The 13,801-nt window shown below is 37.9% G+C and overlaps 1 protein-coding gene across 5 annotated transcripts in view; it reads left to right on the top strand.

The window, feature by feature from the left end:
* tpk1 (thiamin pyrophosphokinase 1) overlaps window positions 1-13,801 on the top strand; it is a 65,517-nt gene that overhangs the window by 37,319 nt on the left and 14,397 nt on the right. For all 5 annotated transcript variants that reach the window (XM_052113326.1, XM_052113328.1, XM_052113329.1 and 2 more), the window contains 2 exons: window positions 2,392-2,538; window positions 6,886-6,997. In XM_052113326.1, the coding sequence (XP_051969286.1) occupies window positions 2,392-2,538; window positions 6,886-6,997 (259 nt within the window). The remainder of the gene's footprint in view (window positions 1-2,391; window positions 2,539-6,885; window positions 6,998-13,801) is intronic.

The following is a 13,801-nucleotide window of genomic DNA, read 5'->3' as shown; positions in this document are numbered from 1 at the left end:
ACTCCATACCATTCATTTTCAATGAGAGCACACGAGCTGTCGTGACCGTTGGCGCTAGATGTGCGCGTGCGTGTCCAGCGACGCGACAAAGTTGAGACAAGTTCAACTTTATTCACATGAAGAGCGACTAACGGAAGCGACAGCCAGTAGGAGAGACGACGAGAGAGCTCACGTGATCCTTCTCTCTCTCTCTCTCTCTCAGCTCCTGCAGTAACGGAAAATGGATGAAAGGCTAATTCTTGCTGTTAGAAATTTTCCAGTGCTCTATGATATGTCTCTTCCCACGTACAAGGACATTTTTAAGAAAAATACTGCGTGGAAAGGTGTATTTGAGATTGCGGGGATTTTATGGACCCAGACAGACTGGCATTTGCATTTTCGCCGCAGATAAACAGCCGCTATGGCAAACAGCACGCCTTGTTTCTCATTCATCTTTGATATAAAGCATTTTATGTACTGATTCCATTTAGATTTAGTCTTTTCCCTCCAAAATGTTTGTTTTTAGTGGCAAGAAAAGAGATTCGCTGTCAACAGCAATGGAATGACATCCGTGAATATCATTTATAAACGTTACTAGGCAACCAGTAGTGGGAACACCCACTAGCGACTTCACCGCCAGCCACTGGCGACAAAGTCGCTGGCAGTGTGTACGCACCTTACGTTTTGTTTGAGGCATTTAGTAGCAAGTAGTAAGTAGCAAAAATGTGTATTCTTTGTGTATAGAGTATTTTCGTTAAATAATCGGTACCACTTCTGGACGGATGAAAATTCTGACCACACAGTCTAAACACATTTTCCTACAATTTCTTTGGTATTGTCTGTACAACTGTTTGTGGAGACTGCTGCACCTTTATTTCAGTTTTATTGCATACTGGTCTGTTTTTATGGTATCATCGATTTCAGATTTACCCAACTCTTAAATATCACGTAAATAAAAACTGTGGTTGGTTGTTTTACAAGTTGGTCAAATGGCCCCTTGCTGGAAAATTGTGAGGTTCTTTGCTAGGATAAGCAACAAAGTGGATCCCATTTATACATAGAATTAAAAGTCTGGCTCTCCAAGTCTTGTTTAGACCCCAGAATTGTCCTGCCATCATGAGAAAAATGTGATCTATTCATAACAGATATCATTTGCAGGGTGACTTTGATAATGTTAAGATAACCTCCAACTCAAGTTATTATACAAGCATATCATAATTTCTGCTTTACTCTTTAAAAAAAGTTATGCAATCACACATAATTACAGAGGCAATGTAACATGATCAATTTATGTGTCAGATGTCTCAAAGTCGCTATTTAAACAAGCGAGTGGGGGCCGGTTGTGAAGTGTTGATTACCCTCTGTGCATTTTAAAGAGGTTTTTTATCACATAGAGTTGTTGGATCACACAGGGTGATGGGTACATTGCAGTAGTCAGACAAATAGTCCCAGGAGCAAATATTAAAGACATTCTGCCAAGTCAACATTTTCCAGTCCGCACTGTTCCCTCTGAATACTTTCCATAATGTATGGCTCTGTTGTTTGGTGAGGACAGACATATTTCTGAGGCTGCAGTGGGTATGGAAGAGATATGGTGTAATTTTACAACAGTACTTCTAGAACATTTATCCCGGTGTCGCATAAAGAGATCATCTATTACTCCCACAATCAAATCCTTTCATTGTCCGTTTGTTTGTTCATGCATTTGTTTGTTTCTTTGTTCATTGCAACAATTGTTCATCTGATAGATCGTTTACTTGTTTGCTTGATTGTTTTTAGCTGTTGATCCGTCTGTTTGTTCAATGTAATAATTAATTATTTTGTTCATTAATTATCACTTGTTTGTTCATCTGAATGCATGCTTGTTTGTTTTTGGGCATCCGTCTGCCTGTTCATCTATTTATACATTTATTCCTTTACTTATTAATTTGCATGTTTTTTATTTATTACTTGTTTTACATTTTTCCTATTTTTCAATCGTTCATTCATTTTTTTTTGTTTCGTTTGTTTGTTTATTCTATCACTTGTTCATTCTTCATTTGTTCATTTGTTTGCTTTCTTGTTTGTTTTTGGCCAGCAGTTTTGGCCAAATGTTGGCCATTTGTTCATTCATTAATTTTTTGTTTGTTTACTTGTTCATTCAAATGCTTGTTTGTTTTTGGCCGTCTGTCTGTGTGTATTTTCATCACTATATTAATTAATATCCTTTGTTGATTAATTGGTTTGTTTATTTGTTCTATTATTAGATTGTTTGTCTGTTGATTTGCTTGTTTGTTCAATCGTTCATTAATTAATACTTTTTTCATTAATTTGTTCATCTGTTTATTTGTATGTTTTCTTGTTTGTTTGTTTTTTAGTTTCTCTTTCCATTTCATTTCTTCAATCATTCACGCACCTCTGATCTTTTTGTAGGTGAACACCATAGTCATACTGGGTGGCCTTGCAGGTCGCTTTGACCAGACCATGGCCACAGTGGAGACCCTGTTTCATGCCCAGAAAATGACCGATCTCTCAGTGGTAGTTCTGCAAAATGGTTCTTTGGCCTACCTCCTTCGAGAGGTAAACATTTCTCTCTCATTATTATGTGCTAATCAGTGTTTGTATTTCCGTGCTGTTGATACCCTGATCGCAGCCCTTAACGCTCAATCGTGATATTAAGCGGTTATCAACTGGAGATGCACTTCTCTGCCTTAATTGCATTTTTGCTTTTTAAAAGGTCAGAGCTCTGAATTATATGCAACTTTGAACTTTGCAAATATATCTTTTGGAATTCATCTTAAAATGTTTATATTTGAGCAAGTACAACATCATTACATTTTTAAATTGCTTAATACAAAAGTACTATAAATGATGAATAAGTTAATATTTAGTGACTTACCTTTTAGGCACAGCATGGCTAGTTATTTTGTCTATTTTTACACAGCAAACAGAAAAAGTTCCAAACAAAGCCAAAGTCTGGCGTGTCACCAGACAACACACACCTTTTCAGCCTGACTGGAATTCCAAGAACACAGAGTGATACAAACACAATGTAGCATCTTAAGGGGCTTTTCCAATGTACGGTACAACTCAACTGGACTCTGCTCACTTTTTTGGGGTTTTCCACTGTGGATAGTACCTGGTACCTTATACTTTTTTTAGTACCACCTCAGTCGAGGTTCCAAGCGAGCCGAGCCAATACTAAATGTGACGTCAAAATCCTGCAGATCACTGATTGGTCAGGGAGAATCGTCACTACCAGCGTCACTGGATTTGTGACACAGGACATCAACCTGTTAGTTTTAAAGTTAGCTACAGCGATAGCAGTATCATTTGTTCACGTGACTTTGAAATTGTAAAAAGAAATGGCTGTGCGCAAAACCACGCCTTGGTCAATAAACGAGGTGCAGATGTTCCTCTCGTAAAAGTCTTTCAGGAATTGTCTCAAATGTTGGCCGCACACGGCTACCACCGGACCTACCAACAGTGTAGGGAAAAGTAAAAAATATTTTTTAAAAGTGACTACAGAACCATCAAGGACAAGTGGAAGTGGTTTGACCAAATGGACACTATCTAAAGCGGTGGGAGGGAGAGTGCCCTGGACTCAGCCACGATGGAGGATGGTACATTTTGTTACGTTAACTCTATTCTCAGCTTGAAAGCTTCACTTTATTTAGTTGACCAGCTTCTGGAAGCTTGCTTCTAATACAACCAGGCCAATTTAACTGTTACACTTGTGTAACATCACCATGCAACAACTGATTTATGCAGCACAATGAGCTAGTAGCTAACAGATAGTGGTTTTGGTCAGTTTGTGTCGTGTTTAAGATGATGTCACGGAATTAGAGGTGGCACAACTATGACGATCAGCCTATAATCTCAAGCTCTGAAAAGTAAAGCGAGAAGAGTTGAGTCGAAATGTAACGTGCAGTGGAAAAGTGCCAATAGAGTCTGTATTTCTATGTTGTTTACAGTCTGAATGTGCATTGGCCAGTGCAATTCAGCTTGAATAAAGAGTGGCAAGGCAATCTAATTGTGTACAACTAATTAGACTCAGCCTTAAAGAATTGCTTTTGCTGCATTACCTTGTTGTCTGTATAAGAACATTTGATGAAACTTTGAAGATCAAAGAAAATTTAAGACATTGAGATGACTCTGAGAAACTTAATCTATTGGTGGTTGAGATGGGCCATAAATGATAATGAGTGAATCTCAATCTATATAAAGATGGCCTTGACTGGTTTAGTCCTCATAAAGCAGACTTATAACACATTAATTCAGTCCTCTCTCTTTGCTGTATTTAATCGTGCATTTATGACTTCTCAGAGGCAGATCAGATATTTTTTGGAACTGGCAAACTTCAAAGTTTGCCACAACTTAGATTTAGATTAAAATTAAAATGTCAACAGTTATATTAAGCATCTAACTTTGTGCTGATTGTGGTAAGTGATAATTAGATCTTGCAGAATAGTTCTGGTTAGTTTTTGAGGGAAAATTTGGAAGGCTCATCTTCCATCTAGCTTTTAAAACAGTGTGTGAGTCTGTACGTAGGCAATAAACATACCACTTTAGAAAAGTGCTAATTGAAATTTCACAATATTGGGCCTGACTGTTTCTTGTGAATGAGAACTGAGAACCATATTGCAACTGGTAAGAAAGTTTCTAAATTTCTGACTTTCTGACAGGTAATTCCTCTTGCTCTTCAGTTTGGGCTCATTCCTGTGTATTTGGGGATCTCACTGCAATAATGTGTTTGTTTATCAGATTGATATACAGGTGAAACTCGAAAAATTAGAATATCGTGCAAAAGTTCATTAATTTCAGTAATTCAACTTAAAAGGTGAAACTAATATATTATATAGACTCATTACAAGCAAAGTAAGATATTTCAAGCCTTTATTTGATATAATTTTGATGATTATGGCTTACAGCTTATGAAAACCCCAAATTCAGAATCTCAGAAAATTAGAATATTACATGAAATCAATAAAAATAAAGGATTTTAAATACAGAAATGTCGGCCCTCTGAAAAGTATAATCATGCATATGTACTCAGTACTTGGTTTGGGCCCCTTTTGCATTAATTACTGCCTCAATGCGGCGTGGCATGGATGCTATCAGCCTGTGGCACTGCTGAGGTGTTATGGAAGACCAAGATGCTTCAATAGCGGCCTTCAGCTCTTCTGCATTGTTTGGTCTCATGTCTCTCATCTTTCTCTTGGCAATGCACCATAGATTCTCTATGGGGTTCAGGTCAGGCGAGTTTGCTGGCCAATCAAGCACAGTAATACCATGGTCAATGAACCAGGTTTTGGTACTTTTGGCAGTGTGGGCAGGTGCCAAGTCCTGCTGGAAAATGAAGTCAGCATCTCCATAAAGCTTGTCTGCTGAAGGAAGCATGAAGTGCTCTAAAATGTCCCGGTAGACGGCTGAGTTGACTCTGGACTTAATAAAGCACAGTGGACCAACACCAGCCGATGACATGGCTCCCCAAACCAACACAGACTGTGGAAACTTCACACTGGACTTCAAGCATCTTGGATTGTGTGCCTCTCCATTCTTCCTCCAGACTCTGAGACCTTGGTTTCCAAATGAGATGCAAAATTTGCTCTCATCAGAAAAGAGGACTTTGGACCACTGAGCAACAGACCAGTTCTTTTTTTCTTTAGCCCAGGTAAGGCGTTTTACATTTGAAGCCCATGTCCAGGACCCGTCTGTGTGTGGTGGCTCTTGATGCAGTAACTCCAGCCTCAGTCCACTCCTTGTGAAGCTCCCCACACATTTGAATGGCCTTTTCCTGACAATCCTCTCCAGGCTACGGTCATCCCTGCTGCTTGTGCACCTTTTTCTTCCACACTTTTCCCTTCCACTTAACTTTCTATTAATATGCTTTGATACAGCACTTTGAGAACATCCAACTTCTTTTGCAATTACCTTTTGAGGCTTTCCCTCCTTGTGGAGGGTTTCAATGATGGTTTTCTGCACAACTGTCAGGTCAGCAGTCTTCCCCATGATTGTGAATTCAACTGAACCAGACTGAGAGACCATTTAAAGGCTCAGGAACCCTTTGCAGGTGTTTAGCTGATTAGAGTGTGACACTTTGAGCCTACAATACTGAACTTTTTCACAATATTCTAATTTTCTGAGATTCTGAATTTGGGGTTTTCATAAGCTGTAAGCCATAATCATCAAAATTATATCAAATAAAGGCTTGAAATATCTTACTTTGCTTGTAATGAGTCTATATAATATATTAGTTTCACCTTTTAAGTTGAATTACTGAAATTAATGAACTTTTGCACGATATTCTAATTTTTCGAGTTTCACCTGTATGTTTCTGAAACTACCAGTTTCCATTCTGGTCCAGACAGTTTTAAGATGGTGTGTGCTGATTTGGTGCTGTGTGGCAAACCAGCAGGGGTGCAGGAGATGTATTTTAAAAGTTATCAGCTTGGCTCATAAATATTAATTAGATTAAGTTGACTGATTTCAGGTACTGTAAGTGGGTGCTAGCCATAGTCATTTGCAGAGACTTCTGCTTTGTGTTAAAGTCATTGTTTTACAACTTTTCTTCTTCTTCATGGCCAAGCAAATGAAAACTCCAATCACCAAAAAGTGATTGGGTTAGACATTGTTTTTTTCTTAAAAATGTATTTAAAAGCTGGACGACCAGTATAGTGTTGATGTTGAAACTATTTTAGAAGCCTGGTTGAGGACACCAGCATACCAACATACAAAACACATGTCCCGGTTACCAGCCATTATGGTCCTGGATCGCAATATGAAATGGTGTTCTCTTAAAATGCAGTCTAGGTGGGCAGCTCACTAGTTTTTGGATCAGAGTTACTATGAATCTCTCACACTCATTCTCCTGTTCTCTTTCTCTCTCTCTCTCTCTCTCTTTCACACACACACACACACTCACAGGGCAGACAGCACAAGCTGAACGTGAACACTGGCTTAGAGGGTAAATGGTGTAGTCTCATTCCTGTGGGCAGCGCTTGTCTTACTACCACTTCTGGGCTCAAATGGAACTTGGGTGAGTTGCACGCCCGTAGGCCACATGTCTGTCCACCCACACACAACACACACACACACAAAGACGCACACTGAGCTCCCTGAGGACCATCTCCCAGCCAGTACCATCCTCTGTGCTCCATTTACATGGCCCTGTCCTAGATAGGAGACATATATTACACCTGACAGCTCAAATCTCTGGCAAACTCTCGCCGATGTTTCAGTTGATTCAGTTTGTCAAGCCTAGATTTAGAAAGAGCTCACATTTACATCATTTTATTGTAGCTTATCAACAGCATTTGTGCTGGAATTGTTGAGTTTGTTGTATAAAACCAATATTTTCACCAGGGATGGTCCAATGAGTGTGAGTTTCTCACAGATTAAACAAAAGATAAGCAACAAATAAGAAAAACAGTTTGGGGACATTGGTGTGGAACGGTGTTGTAGACATACTGCACAGTGCAATCCATCTTTACTTTAAACTTTAGACAGTTTTTTCCCCCTTGTTGAATTATTTAATGAAACGTGGAAGTTTATCTGCTTTTCAGAGATTAAAGGTGAAGTGTGTAATTTCTGCACCACTAGCGTCACCAAAAGGAATTGCAAAAATGTTTTCAAACAGTTTTCCTGAACACTTCCCTCTGGTCTGCCAATGATTGCCATTAAACTTGAATGAAGCATTGGTTATCTACAAGTTTTTCTTTACTGTATTGTTCCTTACTCTCCTCTGGTACATTTTGGAGGGTTGGAGCCCTGAGTGGGTGAAAGTGGGCCGCCTTCTACATGCATTAAATGTTAAAGGTGTGCCAAAGTGATTACTCTGACTGAAGACATTAGAAGGAATAGTTATGTATGTTGCCCAACTGTTTGCCTAATGCTTGCTGTCACCCAGAATAATCTCCGGCAAGCTTTTGCGGAGGCCGGGGCTCGTTGTGAAAACTGCACGTCCTGATCACATCCAGGATGCAAAGGCAACCTGCCCCTCCTCTTATTAAATCCTGCAGAGGGCACAGGTGCTGTTATTGTGGTGGGACTGCAGTGACAAAGACATGACTGAAAAGCTTAGCCTTATTGTATCTACTGCTTGTGGTCTCTGCTAAAGGTGAAGATCTTAACCTGATCTTGAGGACTCTGGGATGTGCCCTTTTGACCTGGATATCTGAATAAACTTACATTGAATAGGCTATATTTTGGAATCTGATTGAGCCTGTGTTTCTGCATCAGGCTGGCTCTAAACATCACATGAAGGCAACATAAAAGTAATCCATATGACTCCAGTGGTTTAATAAATGTCTTCTGAAATGATGCAATCCCTTTGGGTGAGAAACAGATCAATATTTCAAACCTTTTTTACTATAAATCTTCACTTTCACTTTCAGAATATGAAAAGTACTTATTGTAAAAAGTACTTAAAAATGCATCTGTTTCTCACCCAAAGGGATTGCATTGTCATATGGATTACTTTTATGTTGCCTTCATGTGATGTTTGGAGCTTGAAAGGTCTGGTCACCATTCACTTGCATTTTATGGACCTACAGAGCTGAAATATTCTTCTAAAGATCTTTGTTTGTGTTAAGCAGTAGTAAGAAAGTCATTCAGATCTGGTCTGGTATGAAAGTGAGTAAATGATGAGAGAATTTTCCTTTTTTGGTGAACTATCCCTTTAAGCATGCATTTTAGTGACTCACATTTAGATAACAGTCATGCATTATGTACATATGATGGCCAATAGCTAGCAGATGGTATTCTCCTGACTATTCATCAGCAGCAAAATCCTTTTTTCCAGTTAGAGGTACATTTTTTGTATTTAAAACTTAAATTCTATTAAAGATATACAATTTGTATATAATACATTTGCCATCCATCAGAGTGAGATAGCTTTATAAAAGCTGCATGACTACTGAGATGGCACTAAGCCTCATAGGCACTTGAGGTTAACAACAGGTAATGAACATAAAAATTATATAGAGCGTATTCATCACATCTCTTGATACTGTGTTTATTAGTCTTGTTGTGTCTCATTACACAGCTTTTGCCCAGACTCCCTTGAGCGTAATAATGAGAGAAGGTTAGACAAAAACATATTCTGAGAGAAACATAGTAATCAGTTTTCTAATTTCCTGTATGAGATTAAATAATTCTTCCTTTGGTGTTTTGAAAAATATCTTCTAGGTTGGTCATCTTGGCTGGTTTTGGGTTTTTTTGGGCATGCTTAAGCTGGTCAGACTGGGAAATCAGCTGGTTGAACTGCTAAACATCAGCTTGGCCATGCTGGGAGACCAGCTAAACCAAGAAATGTATCAGAAATTAGTTGCATTTCTTTTCATTTAAATGGATTATATGTTGTTTTTTTTTTGTTTTTCAAATTTGAATTTCTGTTTTAGTTGTTCACTCTGGATAACTCATTTATAATGGATGAGCTTTCTTAAACATTAATGTCTATTTTATATAGTTCTGTTTATCCTTTGAACAACGTTGGAGGATCATGTTCAGAAACATTGCAGAGTTCAGCTTGTGAATAAATGATCTAAGTAAGTTCTGAATGTTACACAAGGTTGTTCATTCAGAGACAGGCTGCTTTTTCCATTGTTAGAATATAAGCGTGAAAACTGCATTCAACTCCGGAACTAGAATTAGCTATAATAAGTGCACATTCACAGTACAAATAAAATCTGGAAACTGACATCACTGCTAGCAACTTATTTCCATTTCTACAGAAACCCACAGAAAAATTTGGAATTTTCTTGCACCGTTTAACCTGTGTAGCGCCAAGCTTAATTATCCCCTATAATTAAAAGTATTTACTTAAACTCTTGTGAATGTTTCCAGATAACATATGCTAGAGTTTGAGTTTTGCATGTCACCGCTCACAGTAGCCTGAGTCTGATGTACATTTCTACTCATCATGAAAAGATTTCCACATGGACTCAATGGAGTTATTCCATCCACCACTTGCTCTTGGAAAACAGACCTGTCAGACCCTTAACCTGAAGTTATTTATCACCAGTTGCTAGATCACATTTATAACCCTAATAAACAGTGCTCATACACACAGGTAAGACGTGTGTCTATGTATGTAAGATAAGAAGTGGTCCAGAGTACATGCTAAATCAAACCTTTGGGAATACAATGATGTTTGTAGAATGGAAAAGATGCCAGACTGGGGGTAGGCATGGCTGTAGTTCGAAACCTTGCATTAGAGTTATTTGAGATAACAAGCCCACCAAATGTTCAGCTACAGAACTGTTGGCCTATTCCCACTTATTTTAGTCCATTTTATTTCAATCAAGTCCATAGCTACTAAATCACACTCAAGATTAACATATATGCTGTAAATCGAATTATTAATTCAATTACAAATATAATTGTTGCTTAAAAAAAACATTAGGTTGATAACAATATTGTAATTTAAAAACGTTATGGAAAGTGATTAAAGTCTACCATTGGAAATAATAAAAAAAAATTTGAATAATACAATATAAAATGTATACATTAATAGTATAAAGTCTTTATGACTTCAAACAATGTGCAAAGTTTTAATATAACAGTTGATATTTTTATTATTCGAACAGTAATGTAAATTGCAATGAAACAAAAAACTATTTATTGTTGTTTTGTTTTTTCAAAAACAACCAAATAATTTAGCTTTTTGTAACGCACCTTTATTTTATCTGAATTAAAAAGTGATCCTCAAAAATGTACTACTGGTTAAAATAATTTCTACTGAATATTGATCACACCTATATGCTTTGAATCATATGAAATTATTTGACAGCCAGTCTTAATGAGATTTTTAGTTTTACAAATAGCTTTTTCTTGGAATGGAAACTGAATGCAAACAGATCTGTTGTAAATGAACCATTGATTTTAGAGCTTTTAGCTGTAGTGTTGTTTCCTAGTCGACATCAGGGTTATAACCTCATAGTGTCACTCCAACCATTCGATTGAGCTTCTGTGAGAGATCAGAAGAACATTTATAGCCACATTGGGATATTGCCTTACTTTTCATCTGCACATCTGTTGATGATGGCACTTGCAACAGAAGCCCTAATAACCTCAAATTAAGCCACATTCAGTGCAAAGCAATACATTAGAGACCCTTCCGCTCTAATAGTCAAGGTTCCTGGTAATACAAATGCAGTCATTGGTGCTTATTGGATATGAGTTTTGAGTCAATTGAAAAGCTGGCTTTGTGCAAGAGATGACATTGAAAGCAGTGGCTTCCCAAAGGTTATGGTTAATTCATTAAAGGCTGTTTAATGGACGCCTGCAGTGGCCCCAAGTGATTTAGCACCTCAAACTCTCATTCTTGGTAATAGCGGCAGAATAGGATGACTTTACGGCCCATTACTGTTCTGTTCCCTTGATACTGAGCTGTTGGGTAGACACCAAGGCCAAATATTAAAGTTAGTCATCAGACCTGGGAAAGAGCTGCATTCCGAGAGGGTAATCATGTCATAATTTAGATTTCTGACAAGAACTCTGTAGAGCACACTGCGAGTTCTGTTAGTACCTGGAGAGGCTGTAAAAAAATGTATACAGCTTGGTCATCTAGTGTTACATGTCCTGTTCTGCAAGTTCACTTTGATGAGCCTTTGAAATGAATGCACATACAGATAAATAAAACGAAAGTATGTTCATGCACTAGTCACTATGCATTTTTAGTTTTGAAAGTCACATGGTAGATTCGCATAGCCAGACCTTTAAATTAATGGCATATGGGGTGGTCAACATTGAAGATTGACGAAAACCAGAATTCAGACGGAATGCATTCTAGCTCTAAAAAAAAGCTAGATGCAGCGCAACACAAATGACAGAACGCAGGTGTCATAAACCTTGACGTTCTGAAAAGTTGACATTCTTTTTTTTTTTTTTTTAACCTGACACAGTGTCTAAAGAAGCTTAGCACTCTTGGGAAAGATGCTGAAAAACAGCTGAAAGCAGTGCAACAGTCTACAGTCATTTTTATAGAGAAAAACTATGGAAAAAGAGCACAAAACGCATTCGATGTCAACAGCTCGTTAGACCATCTGACCATAAAGCAACCAACTACAGTTTTGTTTTGTTTTTACGTGGTGTTTAGGGGATTATTTATCTCAAATAGAAATGGAGTAAACAAAAAACAGAAAGAGGTAATCAATGGCGCGGCAGGAAATACAGGGAAAAAAGTGGAAGTTGTGCTTAGACTAACTTTATATAGACTTTCACTGAAATTACTCCAAATATACAGTTCTGCTCATGGATTTCTAGTTAATTCACATCTAAGTGCCTCAAACAAAACATTTGATGCGACTAACCTGACAAACTTTGACAAATCCATTGATTAGTTCTTCTCTGTAAACATAACTTTGTTTCCAGGTGAACTGATAAAAAACCTGTATGCCCTTACTTCCAGAAGCTGCACAAAGTCAGCCAATCAGGAAGTACTTTCCAGTTTTGTGAGCAGGATGCATCAGACAGTCCGCAAACGGACTATTGGCGGTTCATAAGTGAGTCTACTTGGCAGGTTATGAGTTTGACTGTTGTTTCGTCATGTTTTCTTTATTCAGTGTCCTTTTCAAACTGTCTGGCGCATTGTAACTTATGCTAATCACAAAGTTAGCCCTTGCTGCTAACTCTCTGTTGACATTGTTAGGTCGTTTATTTGTATGTTGAGGGAGGGTCAAATCTATGGGTATTGGAAGCAGAAAATTGAGGGATGCTGACAGTCTTCCTTCTGTTCATGTGAATCTTTAAAGGACATCATGCTGTTCTTCTCAGAATGCCTCAGCATGAGTTTGTGTAACTGAGAGATTTTCGAGAATGGGCAAAGCTTGACATTTTGATAATTTGAAAGCTAATGCCACTTAATACAGGGCTGGTGAGAGGATGGTCGACCGTCCATCCAGAGATGTGCATTTCAGATAAAAGCTTTTGCCAGTAAGGTATCATCATTGGACTGAGATTCAGATTAAAGACATTTGTCTATTTTTAGAGTCTCATTTTAATATAACAATGCTTTCCAGGCTCTCTGGTGAGAATAGTGTTACTTTCTTACTTTCCCATCCTTCATTCTGCTTCCTTCGCACCAATTGTTTTATTTCAAATTATAGGCCTTCTTAGACTAACTGCCCTTCTGAAAAAGTACTTTGGTGGTACCATGGTATCAGTGGTGGTCCATCAGAGGTGGCTGAGCCTCTTGAAATATTTAGTCTTAATAAATGTATTCACAGTTTTAATCGATTTCTTACTGATGTGCATAACTGATGAATGTAATGTAAAAAGATGTATCTTATTTGTCAGAATGACACTATGCCAGAGGAGTCTAAATGCTCCTCTGTGTAAAATTATAAGTCAGAATGGAAATGCAAATTGTTGAATGTCATTTGATTTCAGATATTGCCCCCTCTATATAAATAACCCAGTCATTATCAGAAGTAACCCAGATGTAAGCAATTAGCTTTCATTATAACATCAGTGCATCATCAAGCCTGCTTGCGGTGAACACAACAGGTGGAGAGAGACAGATAAATAAATAAATGAATAAGAGAGAGGCTTTCATATTTAGCATAAATATTGATGGAGTCTGCATTATTGAAGGATCTCAAAACAAGTAAATGACTGAACGACAAGGCCAAATATAAATTACCATCATGATATAGCAGAGGTTGGAGTTCCTCTACACCCAAGTGAATAGATGTTTGAAGGAATGGGGGTTTTCATTAGTTTACATGAATTTAATGCCATTTGTTGATTTGGGCCATAGTATGCAGATAGCACTGCATAATTTGTGCCATTTGTTCCCTATATTGGCAAATGTGGGGTTGGTGATTGGAAAGATTACCAA

Source organism: Xyrauchen texanus, chromosome 41 (assembly GCF_025860055.1).
Source record: "Xyrauchen texanus isolate HMW12.3.18 chromosome 41, RBS_HiC_50CHRs, whole genome shotgun sequence".
NCBI classification, from domain to species: Eukaryota; Metazoa; Chordata; class Actinopteri; order Cypriniformes; family Catostomidae; genus Xyrauchen; species Xyrauchen texanus.
Note: the sequence above shows the minus strand (reverse complement) of the source record. Positions and strands in the feature narration are given on the sequence as shown.